Below are 18,611 nucleotides of genomic sequence, written 5' to 3'. Positions count from 1 at the left end.
ATTCAAATACGAAAAGAGTAAACCGTTGTCTTATCAACAGCCCTCAACTGTTATCGGTCGTGCTTCAGTTTTGAGTGGAAATGAAAAGCTCGCTCAGCTCGTCGTCGACAATTTTACTCTCTGGCGATTCTGAGCCGGAGCGCTTTCCGTGGCCCCAAACTGATGTATCCATCACACACACAACATTTTGGGGTTGTCCGTGCTGGTGTCCGTATCGTGTTGAGTGTAGAGTGTTGCGTGTTGAGTGTATTTCAAATGCCCAAATAACGGGCAAAATTGAGTGGAAAAGCGTAAATTTCACCAATGCGAGGGGTTGAATTGGTTTGTTTACAACAATTCGGTTTCAGTATCAAATGCGTTGCCCTCGTGGTTAAGACATACGTGCTAACGGTCAACCGCTAAAATAAGTAGAAGCATTCGAAACTAGGCGGACTATTCAAAGAATAGCCAAAACATACGGCACGCCAGTCGAGGAAAAAAAAATTGTGGAAATAAATACGAGAAACTAGTCCAACCAACTGCAGGAAGGAAGCATTTCAGTGGCGGGGGGACGCACATTAATAACCATTTATTAGCCAAGTAAGTTGCCTGCCTCTTTGCCCCTTTTCCTTTGACCATTTGTTTTTAATTTATGTATTTAGTTTGTAAGGGGGAAAGTTCTGATTTCGTTTTGCGGCGCTTTGACAGTCTGTTCGATTTGCCGACAAGTTCTATAAAAACACAAGTCGTATAAAAACAAAACTATATACAGATACAGAAACACAGATATATGTGTGTGCTTACTATATATTTGTGGCGAGTCTTGTGTGTTTCAACTTGATTAAATGTAGCTAAAATATAAATACACACGACACACAATGGCAGCAAAAATAAAAGCACATTTTGGCAAGCGACCAAATAAAAATATAAAAAATTGTCTGACCCTATAGACGCAAAATATTTATTTTAATAATACTTAAAAATTAAATACAACCAAAGAGGCGGAAGTACGAAATTTCCAAATTTTATAATTTATATGTGGAAAATAACCTTGAATTTCATTTATTCGATTTAACTACTTCAAAATGTCAATATATCAGCTATCTATCTTTACTGTACTTGATAATTCTCTTGATAAAGAATTATTACGCGATGTTTGCTCGTGTCACAGTTTCTATGGGGTGCATTATAAAAAAAATAAACTGTTATCAGCAGCCAAGCAATAGAAGCAGTCTGATAATCTGCCATATATTTCAACAGTCTTTAAGCAGAATTAAATCTCGATGATAACAAACAATTGATAAACCATTTCGGGAGAATTTAATTTCAATTTGACGTGACTATTGACCAAATCAATGAGTAGATGTGGCTGGACGCAGTGGAGTCTATAAAATGCGAGATTACAAAATGTTGCAACAAAACCGACAAATGTTCAAGCCACACAAAGAAAAATCCGCACGTACGCGGTAAAAGCAATGAAAATCACAGTCTGCAAAAACTTACAAAGCACACACACACATCCCTCCACCTTCCTCGACCCCTCTTCGCCCCTCTAGGATCACATACACACAACTCAAACACGCATGGCATTCATTTCAATTGATTTGAAAAGCCAGAGCAAGCACATAAAGAAGAAATTCCAGATGCCAAGCCAAGCCAAGTCCAAGTTCAGTTAGCCAGTCATGACTGGAGTTAACGTTACGTTACGTATACGCCCCCCATTACCCATCGCAATTTCTTTCACTCTCGCCTTTGACTGTGTTTGTATTTCTTTTTGTTTTTTTTTTCCTGTTTGTACTTATTGCTGTATCGATTTGATTGGATTTGATGTTACGAGTTTGTTGTGTTTTACACGCTTCAATAAAGTTTGGTCGCAGCTTAATACGAATCCTGTTTGGCCATTGCGTTACATTCCTTTTCTTCCCCTTCTTTTTGGCTGCCCTTTGCCGCACAGCAAGTTAATTGAATTCAAACAAATGACTGGCCGAGAGGCCAACCGATGTGAGGGGTGCGTGTGTGTATCAAATAAATTGCAGTCATCACAATTGGCAGCTTAAATTGGCTGCCTCTAAAAGCCACTAAACCATAATTAGCTTCCCAGTTCAGTTGTTGTAGCTGCCGCAGTACTTCATTTTGTGCAATAAAATAAACAAATAATTGGATTTGCGGCATTAACATTTGCACTAAAAACAAAAAGTTCACATCATAAAAATTGTTATAGACTAAATGAAATCGAATAACATTTAATTAGAGTACTTTTAAATTAAAGCCAGAATTTATTTTCAACTTAGTCCCGACATTTTTGGGTTTTCTTTAGAAAAAGTTGCATATAATTATCGTTTGCAATTTTACTATAACAACTGAAGGAGTTAAAATAACAAATTGGAATGTTCAAAGCAGAAACCGACAATAACGAATAATGAGTATTTCTGTTGCTTTAAGTAAAATAAGAAAATGACACACTTAGAATGGATTTAGAACAAAATGAATTCCAATAAAATCCTTGGATATATGGATTTATAAATTGTTAACCATAATTATTATTTCTAAACTTTACAAATAAAAATAAATTAATTATAATTTCTATCACTCATAAAATATTGTATTGAATTTAAAGTATAAACAGGTAAAATAAATTATAGCATCTCTCTTAAATTAACTTTCAAACCTTTTATTAAAATTATTTCTTATTATTATTATTGTTGTATAAAATAGTAAAGTTTGCAAAGCTGAGAATAACTTAGTTGCTGTGAAATTTTACCTTAATTATCTTTAATATATCATTTAAATGCAGCTCAACTAAAAATGTTCACAGTCTGCGCATTTTATTTGACTGAAACTTGTTAAAAACTTTTCGTACTAATTGGTCGAAAAATAAGCAAAATACATTTTAAAGTTTTCCACTTAAAGCTGCTAAAGTTTAATTTGCAAATGACAAACATTGCCGTTAAATTTAAAATACAAAAATGTTTTTCCTGCGAATGCTTTCATTGAAAGTCGGTAAAATATTCTGCGGGCGCATGGAAAAATCATTTTCATGCAATTAAATAAATGAGTGTGCGTATATATACATACTATAGATTGGGATTGTTTGTAAGGCCTCTCGCTTAATGCCCAACGGGGATTTATTGCCCGTATTTTGTTTATTTTGCGAAATGAGCAATGGCTTAGGCCTATTTTCGAGAACAATTAATGAGGACTCTGTTTGGTAATCCAATTGCTAAGCGCATTTGGCTGAAACCAATTAAGTTAAAATGTTTACCAATTCAGTGGCACTTCAATGTGTTCTCTCCCTCTTTTCAATGAAGGCGGAGCTCGAGCGAGCTCTTATGCTCCTTGTGCCTGCTGTCACGAGATGGAAACATAACAATGACAATAAAAACACATCAGAATCAATCTGTCAACAAAAGAGAGCTCTTGGCTCCCCTCACTCTTCAAGTGCTGTCAACAGACTCGAGACTTTGTGTCCTGGGCGGGGAAGGCAGGGGGGAACGTTGAAGAGGCTGACTCATTGAATTTTCAAGCATTTAAATGCAAAAATATACTTTGCATATTGCGGGGCGTTGACTGAAGTTGAGATGAGTTGAGTCGACTCGAGTCGAGTCTCTATGGATGCCATTATCATTAGCACACCGTCATCAGCAGCATCTGCAGCAACAGCATGGGCAACATCATCATCATCATTATAATCAACAGTGGCTGCCTCATCTGCGTCAAAGGAAACAGCATGCCGGATCTCATTTTATTACAAGAGGAAAGGCAAACAGCAAAATGGCGCCAACACAACGGTGGCAACACACAAGTAACTGAAAGAGCTGCGAGTTGTGTTCCCATGCCCAGAGGCAGCTTGTTGCTACTGCAATTCAGCCAAGCGGCAAACAGAAGCATCCTCATCATCACCAACAACAACAACATCATTATTATCTTACGCTTGGCAGCTGCCTCGGAGCTGGCTTCCTGCCAACAATTTAGCTGCTGTCTGTTTGCTTTCACTGTGGGGGGTGTGTGCGGCGTACGCGGCGTATGCGTATTGTTCTCTCGTTTGTTAGCTGCAACAGCAGCAACCATCGTGCGAGGCTTAAGGCAGCCCCCTCTAGGGGCACTGAGGTCTGCTGCCTGGGGAACTCTCGTGCCAATATGCTGCCAGATTAGCTGTAGTCTGTATAAAATAACAACAACAAGGAGTTGAACAAGGACTAGAATAACTGCACACACACAAATAAAAAGGGAAAAAAAAGAGGTGCAACAACAACAATGACAACGCCAACTGAGATTTCAGCAATAACAACGTCTGACTGGCATATGTAAAGAATTATCTTGCATTTTGCAGCATTTCATTTTAATTGAGCTTTAAGCTCTTCACTTTCCACTTTCCCATTTCCGCTTCCCTCTTCACCACTTCACCACTTACCGCAGCATGCAGTTTGGCTGCAGCTGCTGCTGCTGCTGTATCTTTTCATTTGCATTTTAAGCTGACAGTTCTCTTTTTGCTCCTCCTCATACTTTGTCGACCCACTAAATGCAAATGCGGCAATGAATATATCAGCCGATAAAGAGAGAGAGAGAGGGAGAGAGGGAGAGAGGGAGAGAGGGAGAGAGAGTTGCCAGCATGTTCGCAATTTATGCATTACGGGTAATAATATTAATAAAGTTTGTAAATTGGGTTGCTTCAATTTAAGCTCCAATCACACTAACTTAATCAACGTTAAACGCCTAAGTGGGCATACATGTGAGTATATAAGATATTCTCGAGGGCCCAATGCTGGATTACTTGCTGATGTGTTACACATTTAATAGACAAATTACGGCGAAGTATCTGATAGTTGGCACTTAAGTTGCAAGGGTAAATTAATGGCAAAACACTTCTACAATTGCATAACAGAAATTTTAATTAATGTTATCGCAATTAGTATGTAAATTTCATAATTGATCGAACACATTTAAATCGGAATTTATATTTAAAATAACCAAAATTGATCAGAAGTATGGCATATCGTTGCTTCTGACAATCTGGTGCATTTTGTACTCTTGATATCCATAACATATTTAGAATAATACCGCACTATTTTGCTCCTATTTAAAATAAAAGATATCTCACAGTCGAGCACACTCGAATGAAGCTTTTTTAACTTATTTTACACAGTTCCATAGATAAAATGTGCAGCACTAATTAGTGACGATATCTATTTATTAATAAATTGATTTAAAGAAATATTAATTAGTAAAATGGGAAAAATAAAAGTATCCAAATTATAAATATAATAATATAATATTTGCCAAGCCTTAAACGTATTACGACTTTGTGTTTATTTTGAGGCGAAGCATTTACAATTTGGTTAGACGCCAATAAGTCTTGTCACGAAAGTTAAATTCTTGAGCACTTCCATAGCCAAATGTTTGCAATGTTTTATGAATGAAAGACTAGAGATGGGTCAAATGTTTTCTAAAAATAAGCGGCGCAGAAATAACTGCTGACAGCAATTTGGAAAGTTTTTTTGGGTAAACACACCGCAGGAAAAACTTGGGAAATGGAAAATGTGTAGTATACAAATATGTGGAATTAAAGCAGGCACTAAGCCCAATTCAAAGAGACATCATCGAGGAAAGGCATAACCTAAATATGTTAAAACGTGATGTTTACTCTAAATGTACAATTTAAATTGTAGCGAAATTTAAAACAAGCATAGATTCGAAAATGAATTTACATAAGATTAAGCATTGAACAGGAATGATTCAAAAGTTTAACATATTTAAATGTGGTCTGTGTTTATTATATATGTATATTGATAAATAAGATTGTTTTAGAATGTTGTAAGCATAAATCTTGTCTACATCTTATATCTTAGCTTAAGCATAAAAATTCTTAACATTCATAACAATCCTAAATTCGAATTTGAAAATTATTAAAGAATTTTAAGAACGTCTTGAAATGTAGAATCATAACAAATATTTAATTCAATGGCAAACGTCCTGGTCTTTGTTTTTATAATTTGTATAGTACTTTAATCAACAAAAGATTTTGTTGACGGTTGGCAAGTTCAGTAAAAATAATGAATATAAAGAATAATATAAAACAAGTAAGAAAGTTACAGTCGAGTGTGCTCGACTGTGAGATACCCGCTACCCATTTTTAATAAGGGCAAAATATTGCGGTATTATTTTCAAAATATACCGATAATACTAAAAAAAACTAAAAATATACCAAATGGTATGTTTGGTATATTGATACAGCACACCGTTCAAAATATACCATAGACGGCGCAATGTACCAGATTGTCGGCCAAAGCAACTCAGACCCCTAGTAAGTAGGCGTTTTTGCCCATACAAAAGTATTTCTTTAACAACTTCCACAATTTTTATCTGATCGCAACCAAATTTTCAGGCATCATAAATACTGTAGTAATTTGAAACAAACTTGATCTGCGTGCAAGCATAACAAATGCTGTCGAAAAAAAATTATAGCTCTATCTCTTATAGTCTCTGAGATCTAGGTGTTCATACGGACAGACACACAGACGGACAGACACACACGGCTGTTGACGCTGATCAAGAATATATATACTTTATAGGGCCGGAGATGCCTCCTTCTACCTGTTACATACATTTCCTGCCGGCACAAAGTTATAATACCCTTCTACCCTATGGGTAGCGGGTATAAATAGTGTAATTTGTAGTAATGCTATATACATATGTTTTTATATCATTATCAAGGACTAGTAATAGCGTCCGAAATGATTCCAACAGATCCGCAGATGATCCATTAATTTCATCCCGCTTTATTGCGCATATCCCACAACAACAAAAATAATAGCAATAATAATAATAACAACAACAAAATGATACAATCGCATGCATTGAGAGATGACACACTTTGTGGGTACTCTCACCAAATTGTTTTGTTTATGCAGATGTGTTTTGCTTTACACAGTAATCCGCTATATTGTCTATAATAGATACAATATGATATTACAGAAGGCAAAATACATGCTAGGGGTGCAATTTAATAAACAAACTGCTAATGAATTTTTATTGGCTTCGATGTCAGTTGTAGTCGGCTGTGTTATAGTTGAGCTCTAATGCTGGATTTGCGTATTTCACTTGATCCAATGATCTGCTAATGGTCGGATAATGGGCATGCTCTTAGTTATAGTAATAGTAATAGTAATAGTAATCGCAATTGTAATGGTAATGGTAATGTTTACCTCCGGCTATTTTAGTAGTATTATTTGTGGAAAAACGTGCATTGTTCTCTTGTACTTGCGGCGATGTGAGATAAAAGCATTTTAATGTCTTTAGAATGTAACATTAATTTGTCGAGATTTCGAGCACAAAATAAACTGCGAATACAAATCAGAAAACGAGCAACGAAAAAGACAACTAAATCAATGCTTAGAGAACTTGTTGCCAAGCGGTCATTCTTACACAGCGAGAAAAAACGCATCCTTTGGAAAAAATACTAATGCCAAGAACAAGAAATAATAAATAAATGTATTTATGAATACATGTTTGACAATGATAATGAAGCTCTAATACTGAACTAAACAATAAATTAAAAATAAGCAGTATTTTATTTTTTCTATTTTGTAAATTTTGTAATTCAAGATACTCATAATACCACTAGAATAAAGCTTCTGAAAAAATATTTGTATATTTATGAATTATTGATTCTTGACATAAATGTAGTTTTCCTGAGTAAGATTATCTGCTCGAAATTGGTGCTCTGACATTTGATAATTTTGTATATTTTATAAATGTAATTCAAGGTATTCATAATAAAAATATAATTAAATTAAAGCCCCTCACAACCTGTCAATAAAATCAAATATAATATATATAATGTATATAATTTGGGTATTATTTATTTGATGTTAATTTAAAATGTCAACTTAGTAATCCTTCTTAATATTGTCTAGTCAAAGCTGATGTGCTGAAGTTGACAATAAAAAATCTCTCAATTTGGTAATTAAATTTAAATCGTTCTTTAAATAATTCTATCAGAAATCAATACTCGAAACTTAATTAGTTTTAATTCATTCTTCAAAGAATTCTATTGGAAATCGATTCTCAAAACTTTATTAATTTGAAGATTTCCCGAAACTATAATTTCGAAATGAAAGTGCATTTTATATGGCGCGATTTGATATTTAAATGGGTACGTAACATACTATGCATTTGGGGTCGGTGTTAATTGTGGCCAAGAATAACACCCACAAGCTGAGTCGGCGGGCAAGTGTGATAAGTTGGACAGCGTTCAGCGACGGACGACGGACTTGATTGAAAACTCGGAGGTAAACTAGGCAGGCCGGAGTGTGTTGCACACAGACCGACGACATTGGCTTTCAATTTCAAGTCACGTTCAGCAGCATTTAATGTTGACTTAAAGCCGACACACGACGACAACGACGGCGACGTCGACCACGACAAACTCCAGCTACCAGCTAGTAGCGACCAGCGAGCAGCGAGCAGCTCCCAGGTCGAGACCAGAGACCAGCTCCAGCCGAGCGTGGGCCATTTGTCCAGTTTCCCGCCCCACAGAGTTCTCTTTGTTTATGTGTGTGTGTGTGGGGGGGGGGGGGGGGGTCAAATCAATTCCGCTTTGTCAAGCACACGCTAACACAGCGACCGGACACACTCGTGTGCCCAGCACCTGTCGGAAAAGTCACTGACTCTCCCTATATATATAGATATCTACAGCTATATAGCTACTATATATTGCATACATACTATACACACCTGTCAAGCTCGGGTCGCTAGTAAATCGTTGGCTTTAAAACCTTATAATGATTTACTGCATATTTGTGATGCAAATGTTTAATTTATATTTCTTTATATATATAAAAATTTATACTGATTTGCAAGTCTGACAACAATAACTAATTGTTAGTCTGTTTTGCGACGCGTTCGTTACGATTTTCGTCTCACCAATATGAGAATCAAAATCTACGACTTGAAAATAGCATCGACAAGTTTTGCCTAATTATTGACAGTTAAAAGCGCTACAGTTAACACTCAGTTGACAGCTCTGTTAACGGAAATTAACATTTTAGCATGCAATATTAATTATGAAACTGAAAAGAACAGTTAACTGTTAAAACTGTTTAAAAATATTGCATGCACCAGAGCATATAATTTAATTAATTGCTCATAAAGATTCAGTTAATAACTTGACTTTACTTTAAAGACTGTTTTAATTGCTTAACATATGTAACTTTAACATAGTTCCTTAACATGCAACATTAATTAATAGTTTACAACTGTTAGAAAATATGGTATACAAGAGAGCATGTAATTCAATTAATTGTTCCTGATGATTAAGTTATAACTTCATTCAGTTATTAATATCGTATAAACGTCAAAAAAACTCGGTTAAAAACTTAATATTACTTTTACATAGTGTTTCTACTATGTAATCGGTTTAACATACAACAATATGTAGTTAATAAATAAACTGTTCAGAACAATTGACAGTTTATATTACAAAGTATTACAAATATGGAAGCTTGTAATTTAATTAATTAATTAATTAACTTTAAAGACTTGGTTAATAAGTAACATATATTTAATTCTGTACTTCAACTGATCGATCACTGTTGGTGACATAACAGCGATTTAAATTTCCATTTATTGCCTCGTTATAAATATATAGTTCTCTGTCTCTCAATAATTCCAAGCCATAAATCAAAGCAGCTCAAATAAATAGTCATTGCAACCCGATGTAATTACAGCAAAAAAATTGAAATATTAATATTTCACCAGGTGATCGTGTCATAATGCAAACGAAATATCACTAGGCGATATTTAACAATGGATTTGCATACTATTCATAAGAATGCAAATGTTGCTGGGCTGGTTTATATTATTTAGTAATTATATATAGTTAAACATTCATCATCTACCAGGCAGCAGCAGCCACAGCAGCGACAGCGGCTTTATAACATTTAATAATAGATTAAATTGAAAAGCCAAACTCGACCTTCAATCGTTTAAGCCTTTTGCACATTCGAGCTATTAAAATTGTGCAATTATTGTAAAAGACTTTGACAGCAGACCTTTCGAATCGAGAATATGAATATATGCCAATGAATATTCCGAAAGTTGTAGATGCACAAGTTAATGTTTTTGTTTATTTTCCAAGTCATTTCGATTTTGGCTCATCTGTTGAGGGACTTTTGCTCGTGTAAATCTCTTGAATCATTTAGCTGCTATTTCAATTTACATGCGAGACTTAAGCAAATGCTTACTTTGTGCACTTAAACGGCGTTAATGTCTTTATAATTATCGATATGTAAACACAATTGCAGCCGCAACGCGATGACGGATCATTAAAAGTCATTAAACGTAGCACTATACTATCAGTCATGCAAAAAAAAACAATAAGAAAATAAAAGCAAAGCAGCAAAAATCATATTAATAATAAAATGTGAAACAGAAACAAGAGGAAGATTGAATACTCTTTAAAGTAAAAACGCAGTAACGGCGCAATATTAAAAAGTTAACTTAATGTACAATGTTAGTCTTTCGATTAACAGCTTAATTTTAAAAAGTTAGAATCGCAGAGTTAAATTATGTGCTCAGTTAAAAACAGATAAATTTCATTTGCTCTTCATACATCTCATTGAGTATTCTTTAACACCTGTTTATAGAACTTAAGCGAATAAAGGGCGTAGATATCAATCAGACGACGTGTTTCGCGTTAATTAATAAATACTTGAGATTAACTAAACTGCAAATTGCGATTCGTTGGTGCGCCACACGCAAAACGAAACATATGTAAATTGTCAATTAGTCTGTTTATAATGACAGACCGCATTAAATTGCCTTTCAACACATGGGTAGTTGAGTTTTTGGCTAACCGACAACAGCAGCAAACAGCAAAGCAAACATTTTTATTGCCGCCTCGTTGAAGTTGGAGCTATAAATCTGAATAGACAGACCATGCCTCATTAGTCGCATGACTGTGCAAAAAAAATACAAAAAACTACAATGAACAATTGGAAATTTGAAATGAAAATGGATATGAAAATTTTGCATGACAATGTAAAATTATTTATGGGCCATCAAAATGAAAAGGAAAACCAAATTAGAATTGCATTCACAAGGTTTGCTAATTAAGGCGAATACTATTAGAAATTGTGCGCATCAAATTGATCACAAGCTATCGACGTAATGTATCAAATTCATCAGTAGAGATAAACTTTACGAGAACACTGCGCGTATACGCAATACGAAACACATGTTAAGCATACGCCATGATGACCGCAGTCATGCATTATTTTCGGTGCACAAAAATTAATTTATTTATATTTTCGATGATTGACAGCGCTAGCATGACATGCGCAAAACAAAATAAAATGCAAACAATACAAAATCATCGGCAATGCGATTGTCTTAATTAGGCAGACACAGAAGCACAATCGTGTGATGAATGTTAAGGTAAATCGTTTAACACCTGCATTTGACCACAACAAAGTATTGTGTTTGATCAAACACGACAAAGAAGACGAAGGCTTGGCTTCGACTTTGACTCTGACTCTGACTTGTTGGTCATATGGAATTCCACAGAATCGATTGTCAATCTGTGGGATAAATTCAGAGCTTGACTAAAACCAAAAAGAAAAACAACAAAAAAATAATAACAAACTGGTTCAGCGCAGTTAACCGCAAATTTGCCCAGACTTGGCAATGAATTTCTGTGTATTTTCCCTATAATATGCTTGCTAACATTTCCATATGAATATTGTAAAACTTTCCACTTATTTTTTTTATCACGTGTCCAGCACAATAACAATAACTAACAAAGAATGTTGAATTATTGTGATTATTATTATTATTGAAATACGTCGCGCGTTTACGGTCAAACAAATCCATAAACAAAAAAATAAATAAATTCTTGTCAACAGCCTAATCTGAAATAACTTAATAATCACAATTTATAAATATTTTAAACCTATTGAAAAGTTGAACAGTCAGCAAAGCAGTCGGTTTGTCTGCCTGGCAAATTGACGAGAGCGCACGCCCGCCAAAGTAAACAAAACAAAAAAAATCTGAAAACGAAAACAAAGATAGCGAAAAACGAAAACAAAAAAAACGAGAGAAAAAGCAACAAATTTTTAAAGAGATACATCGAAGTGTAGTGCGGGCGTTGTCAATGCAAACAAAACTCAGGCAACGCTGCTGACCTCCCCGCCTTCGTCTCCGCGCCCGCCTCCGCCGACGCCTTTGACGACGCCTTCGCCTCCCACCTTCACATCTCGAGAATTGCCCCGAGTGCTGAGTCTGAATTGTGCCGCGGGCATTGTCGTTTATTCCATTTCCATTTTCACTGTCATTGATATTGCTATTGCTGTTGATATTGATATTGCTATTGATATTGATATTAATGCAATGTGCTCTCCTTCTTTCCATTTGTTTAGCAAATAAACTGAGAGGCATTATCATCATCAGAACTATCCAGATTCGTCTCCCGGCAAATACTAAACACAACTGACAACGAATTGGTCTGAGGTGACAATTCGCTCTCTATTTGCATAAATGCAATGGAACAGCACGTAGCAAGAGGCAGCTCTAACAGGCGTGCCATGGTCACATTTATCAGATTTATAGCGTTTTTTTCCTTTAAATTATTTGCATTTCAGTTGCAATTTGTTATACATTCCTCAATTCCGGATATGTAGTGCAGCCAACTTTAAGTGAGCAGGGAGCTAGTTGTCAGTTGACAGTTGCCAGATCGCGAAATTAAGGACCACATTGCAGTGGCAACTCCAGGATCTCTCGAGCAGCCAACTTCAATTCTCTGAAGCAGCGCATAAGTCTCCAAAGCAGGCTTCACTTTAGCCAAGATTAATTAAACCTTGCTTACTATAAGATTATAGATATAGTACTTCAATTGAATGTTCTTTCACTGCGGAAGTTGCTGGAAAGTCAAACACACTCTACTCACTGCCAACTCCACGCAGCCGGAAAGTAGCGGCTTTACCTGACCGGCAAGAACCATTCACAAACTTGTCACGACCCACAAGCTCAGCTGCGGTCTCTCTCTTTCTCTCTTTCTCTCTCTCTCTCTTTCTATCAGCTACTGATGAGCCTCTGTTCACTGAGAGAGCTTTCTTTTTGAATGTTATTCATGCACACACACATACTTTACGTCGCCAACTGTTTGCCTAATCCACTCGTGTGGAACCAAAATCAAATGCAAATCTTACTTTTGCTGTCTCTGTTTCCACCTTCGTCTTCAGCACATACACACTCACACACAACACACACACACACTTCCAGATCGGCCCATGCTCAATCAAACGAAGCATTGACTCCGCTGCTGACGTCGCTGCCGACGCCTGCTGCTGCGATGTCCATAGAGCTTTAGCTTTTGTTGTGTCCGGCAATTCGTACGCTCGTGCCGCATGCTCAGTTACGATCGGCAGCAAGGCAATAACGGAACCAGATCCAGCCAATACAGTGGAGATTGCAATTTCGCCTCTCTCGCTCTCACTCGTCGTCCGACCGTGTCTGTGTGTGTGTGTGTCGCTGTGTCGGTTCGGGTTCAGGTTCAGCACAGTAAAGCAAAGCAAAGCACACACTGCGTATACGTTACTCTATATAAAGTGCAAACAGCTGCGATGTTTGGCATTCATTGTTTGCACAAGGGAAGCTAAAGCTCGTTGCGGCCCAAACTCAACTCCCACCAGGACTTCCAATTAACATAATATTTGCCTTTGGCACGTGTGTACATGTGTGCGTGTGTGTGTGAACCCTGCTAAATTGCATAATAAATTAGCATTATTTATAACTGTCCAGAGTTTTGTTAAGTGTTTTACCCATTGAACCCTGCCTTGTGCGCTAAAGGAAACATACAAAATAAATCAAATAACGTTAATCAACAAAACGAGCCACAATCATAAATATAAATCTGCTGAAAAATAAACAAACGTCGCAAAAACAAAAAATAACAAAAACCAAAAAAAGTTTATGAGAAATAACAAAAATACCAAAGAGAAGCGCGCGCCAAAAAGCGAAACGTAAATTTGTGTTTAACTTTTTGTTTCGCTCGATCTTTGTATTATTATTTATACGTTCGGGATTTTCCTCTCCCGGCGCTCTAACATAAATTTATAACAATACAGAATTGAAATGGAGGTGCAAAATATGCGGGAGCAGCCGCTGCTGCAAAGCAACCGCCGTATCCTTGATTCCAGATGTGCGGTAAGTCTAACAGAACTGTAGAATCGGATGTAGCAGCCAATAGTTGAGCGACCCCGACCTCGAACCCCCCACGCGAGCCGCAACCTCAACCCCGTAATCAAACATAAACAATGTCCATTTGCGTGGGCATCATTTCCACCACTGGCAAAGTCGTGCAATTGCAAATTGTTCCTCTATAAATATAAATATAGAGTGTGCCAATAATAGATACGATACGATGGCAGCGAGAGAATTACGATAACCTAAACATTCAACGTATGCACATAAATCGAACTAAAGGGGAGGCGTGGCCTTTAAATACGCACTCGCACTCAAAGTGCAATTAAATTTGATTTTTCGCAAAATATGCGAATCGATTGAAACATCAGCACGGCGATCTTGCGATTCCAACGCTACACTAGCCAACAAAAAAAAGGAAAATGCTTTTTGAATATTGTTTAGCATTAACAAAATAAAGAAAACTTTCTGCTTAATATTCTAAAAGTACAATTTACAATAAAACTTAAATGTTCATAGTATTTAACGACTCAATGATCAATTAAGACATCTAAACAAGAAAACAAAAAAAAAAACAATTTAGTTTAAAATTTATTTATGTTAATACCATGTGACGCTAACGGCATTAAGCAGCTACTGTTGGCGACTTTGCAGTCCCGTTTTAGGATTTTTATAATGAATTGCAGATTTCCTTAGTTAACGAAACGTGTTTATGGTAAAATGCCAAAAGAGTTCCTGTTTTTTGATTTTCATAAAAACTTTGATGTGTGTTTACCAGTTCTGAGGGGTCTGTTCAATTTCGAACAAAAAATTCCATACAGTGTTTAGGCACTCTTAACATTGTATATGTATAGACGTATGCAAATTTGTTAAACCATAATTTATGATGCCTGTCCAAAAGGTACATGAAAAGCAAATTTATACACGTCTACACGAGGCTGTCGCTGCGGCCGATGTGGAAAATGGAAAATGGCAAAAGTGTTGGGGAAATGCAAGTGAAAAGCGCTGCGACGTTCACATGTGCTTCAAATTAAAATGTTTGCCTTTCATCTAAGAGCAATAAATAACCATAACATACAGACATACATACATACATATACGACTGCCAATAGATATAAAAAATATATAAATATATACACACATATATATACATGGGCTTGTCTGGGCTTTGCCACAATATTGTTTTTTTAACGATTTGTTTTGTCTACTCGCATTTTTCGCAGCTAAACGAACTATATCCGATCGCTCGTTTGACACACAAATTGGAGGTGCTCAACATGTCGTCGACAACGTCCTCTTCAACTACTGTGGATAGGAATCAGCCCTATACCATTGAACTGATCAAGCCCGAGGATCATGAGGCTGTACTCAGCATGCTCAAGACATTCTTCTTTAAGGTAAGTTTCTATTGACTTGTCAATATTCAAATTAGATCAGATTAATTGCCATTTCGAACTGTCTTTTGGTAGTGTAACTAACTTTTCACCCATAACAAAACAAACGATAAACAATCGATTGGAGCTCATCAAGTAAACCTAATGCATATTAATTAGGAATCACGTGCCGTCAAATTGGCGAAACATCAGCTTCATTAAATTCACCTAAAGCCGATTTTGCATTTTAAGTGGCATAAATTAATACCTTCTGTGTTTTATGAATATCAACTGGGTATTTCATGCTATTTGGGTATTGCCCTTAATTACAGAAAGTTCCACAATTTGCTTGGATACAATAATATTCATATATGCTTAATGTTTAATTTTACGACTTCAATTACATATCCTGAAAATTTCAAATTACAAAATTTTCTTACTTTTCCGGAACATTTTCATGACAATTGCACAATAAAAATTAGAAATGAATAATGGCAAAAACAAGACTATAAAAATCTAATTTACATATCACGATTGTGCCATAAATTTAAATGTTATAACTAGAATTAGTAAGTGCAGTGAGGTCAAGAAAACATAACGGTTATTTAGATTTGTATTGATTTTTGCGTGTTTATTTATATATCTGCACAACCAGAAATGAAAACAAATGTCATAAAAGGAATTAATAGCTTTTGTGAGGGTCAAGGTTAAAAAAAGAATGAAATTCTCGTTTTGAGATACAGGGTATTTCCCAGTCGCTCACCTTCAACAAGAGTAATTTAACACGTTATGCTTAGCTTTATTTTGGAGTTTTTGTTTACATGTTGTGAGTATAGTCATAGTAAAGTGAGTGGTATCCTTGTCCAACGCATCGTTGACTCATTCGGGAAGTCCATCTTGATTTAGTTCTTTTCCCACAATCTTTGCACTTTGGAGACACAACAAACCAGTTTAATTCGGTTCGTCTCAGGTCATGTGAATGACTCGATTCGAGTCGAATGAGGCTGACTTTGAAGATCATCGACTGATTAACTAGTTCTCTCTCGCAAACGTGTGAATTTGAAGTGTCGCAGCAATCAAGCATATCTTGTAATATGCACTCACTTCCACTCCAGTTAACTTTACAATTATTATTACTATTATTTTTCAAGTTTATGCCAACCACACCCCGATCAAATTATCATTACAGACTATATATGTATATAAGCTCCGGTTCCGTTCTATTTTGTTTGCAGTGTGATAAATTTAATCATGAATAATGTTGTTGATGAGAACGATAATAATATTGTATTGCATGCGTGTATAAATCATTTAAATATGAATGATTCAAGAGATCTGTAATCGTGTCACGTAATTACATACAGCAATTTGTTTAGATTTTCTCAATCCCATATGTCATTTTGCATAATACTGGCAGCAGCATATCTTTAATTGTGTATCGCGAAATACTCGTGTCATAATTAATTTATAACCTGTTCAACTGGCGCGTGGATAGGAAAATTACTGTCACTATTTGCATTTAGTTATTGTATTTGAGCCTGTTTTTAATGACACATGTTTGTATTGTATCATTTCAGGATGAACCTCTCAACACATTTCTCAATCTCGGAGAGTGCAGCGACCTTGAAAAGTATTCAATGAAGTCGCTTTCGGATAATTGCTCATACAAAGCGGTTAATAAGAGCGGCGATATCATTGGCGTTTTCATCAATGGGCTTCTAAAGCGACCGGTAAGTAAAGAGCTTTTAGGCTCATGCATTTTAAGCAACAGGATTAATAAAATATAAAGGCAATTTTAAAAGAACTTTAAGCTTAAATGTAGAATATTCAAATAAGAATCTTCGTTGTTCAAGACTTTGTTTTTTGATTGTTTTTTAATAATTCTAAAAATACTTTCGTAATTTCTTCGTTTAACATTTTATTAACAAATGTTCTTTACTGTATTTCAGGCTGCATCTGATGCACCACCTGAGAAGGCTGCCGACGGCTGCTCGCATCCCAAATTCAAAAAGATTCTGGGACTCATGGACTACGTGGAGGAGAAGTTCAACATCTTTGACATCTATCCCAACGAGGAACAAATACTTGATGGCAAAATTCTCTCCGTAGACACCAATTATCGCGGCATGGGCATTGCGGGCAAGCTCACGGAACGCGCCTACGAATTTATGCTTGCCAATCAAATATCCGTTTACCATGTCATGTGCACCAGCCACTATTCCGCCGTTGTCATGGAGAAATTGGGCTTCCATGAGGTCTTCAACATGCAGTTCGCGGACTACAAAAAGGATGGCGAGGTTGTCTTTAAGCCAGCATCACCTCATGTGGGCGTTCGTGTGTTGGTTAAGGAGCTCGGCAAGGAGGTGCCAAAATCGTTATTGTAATTTTATTAACAATTAGCAGTAGTAGTAGTTGTAGTAGTTATGCATTATATATGATATATATACTATATATGCAATTTATATGTATATGAAATATGTGATTTTTTAGTTGGTAGTTCGGTGGCGGGTTCCCAAACAACATTTCCGATTAACAGATCGTGTGAATCGTGCGTTCATTTTTCATTCGTTATGTACTTTCAATTAAACAATGTAGCAACAAATACAATAACAACAAAAAAGAAGAAAAACAAGTACAACCTATACATATAAATATTAATGTAATTAAATTCACTCGTCGAAACGTTATTTTAAGTGTTTTAAAAATGCGCTCAAAGATTGCTAAATAAAATAAAAATAAAACAAGTTCTTAAAATTAATGCAGCTCCCAAGTTGTTGTCAATACAAATCCAAATCTATTCATAGAATAAGTATTGATAATCTTACATAACTTTGCATTCAAATTGAGTTCAATGGACTGGGGAACAAATTTCCCATAACAACTGAAGTGAATTCCCTTGGGATATTTTAAACTTGAGCGATAATCGATATGCATAAAATGACACATCTAGCAGTTTAGATATCGATCAGTTCGATATATTAGGTTGGCGGGGAACTACTCGAAATTATTCAAGAATTTCCCGACTCAATTCGATAACTAATAAATATTCAGGAGGATTTCTCT

The 18,611-nt window shown here is 35.9% G+C and overlaps 1 protein-coding gene across 3 annotated transcripts; it reads left to right on the top strand.

Annotated features, from left to right (window-relative positions):
- The first annotated feature begins 260 nt into the window (after positions 1-260).
- On the top strand, positions 261-18,306 carry LOC132794079 (arylalkylamine N-acetyltransferase 1). 3 transcript variants are annotated; one of them, XM_060804317.1, is made up of 4 exons: positions 261-579; positions 15,399-15,572; positions 17,126-17,278; positions 17,498-18,306. In XM_060804317.1, the coding sequence occupies exons 2-4, from the start codon at positions 15,453-15,455 to the stop codon at positions 17,930-17,932; spliced, it is 708 nt and encodes a 235-aa protein (XP_060660300.1). In that variant the 5' UTR covers positions 261-579; positions 15,399-15,452; the 3' UTR covers positions 17,933-18,306. The 3 variants fall into 3 exon arrangements, with proteins under 3 accessions (XP_060660300.1, XP_060660299.1, XP_060660298.1); XM_060804316.1 differs by lacking the exon at positions 261-579 and adding an exon at positions 8,075-8,131; XM_060804315.1 differs by lacking the exon at positions 261-579 and adding an exon at positions 13,451-14,178.
- Positions 18,307-18,611: the final 305 nt, after the last annotated feature.

The sequence above is a fragment of the Drosophila nasuta genome, chromosome 3 (assembly GCF_023558535.2).
Source record: "Drosophila nasuta strain 15112-1781.00 chromosome 3, ASM2355853v1, whole genome shotgun sequence".
NCBI classification, from domain to species: domain Eukaryota; kingdom Metazoa; phylum Arthropoda; class Insecta; order Diptera; family Drosophilidae; genus Drosophila; species Drosophila nasuta.
This window is presented reverse-complemented; position numbering and strand designations above follow the sequence as displayed.

Bases quoted from the DNA above. Each gene is read 5' to 3' on its own strand.
- LOC132794079 (XM_060804315.1), top strand. From the start codon at position 14,107: ATGGAGGTGCAAAATATGCGGGAGCAGCCGCTGCTGCAAAGCAACCGC. The intron at 14,179-15,398 runs GTAAGTCTAACA...CATTTTTCGCAG, and splicing joins TCCTTGATTCCAGATGTGCG to CTAAACGAACTATATCCGAT. The intron at 17,279-17,497 runs GTAAGTAAAGAG...ACTGTATTTCAG, and splicing joins ATGGGCTTCTAAAGCGACCG to GCTGCATCTGATGCACCACC.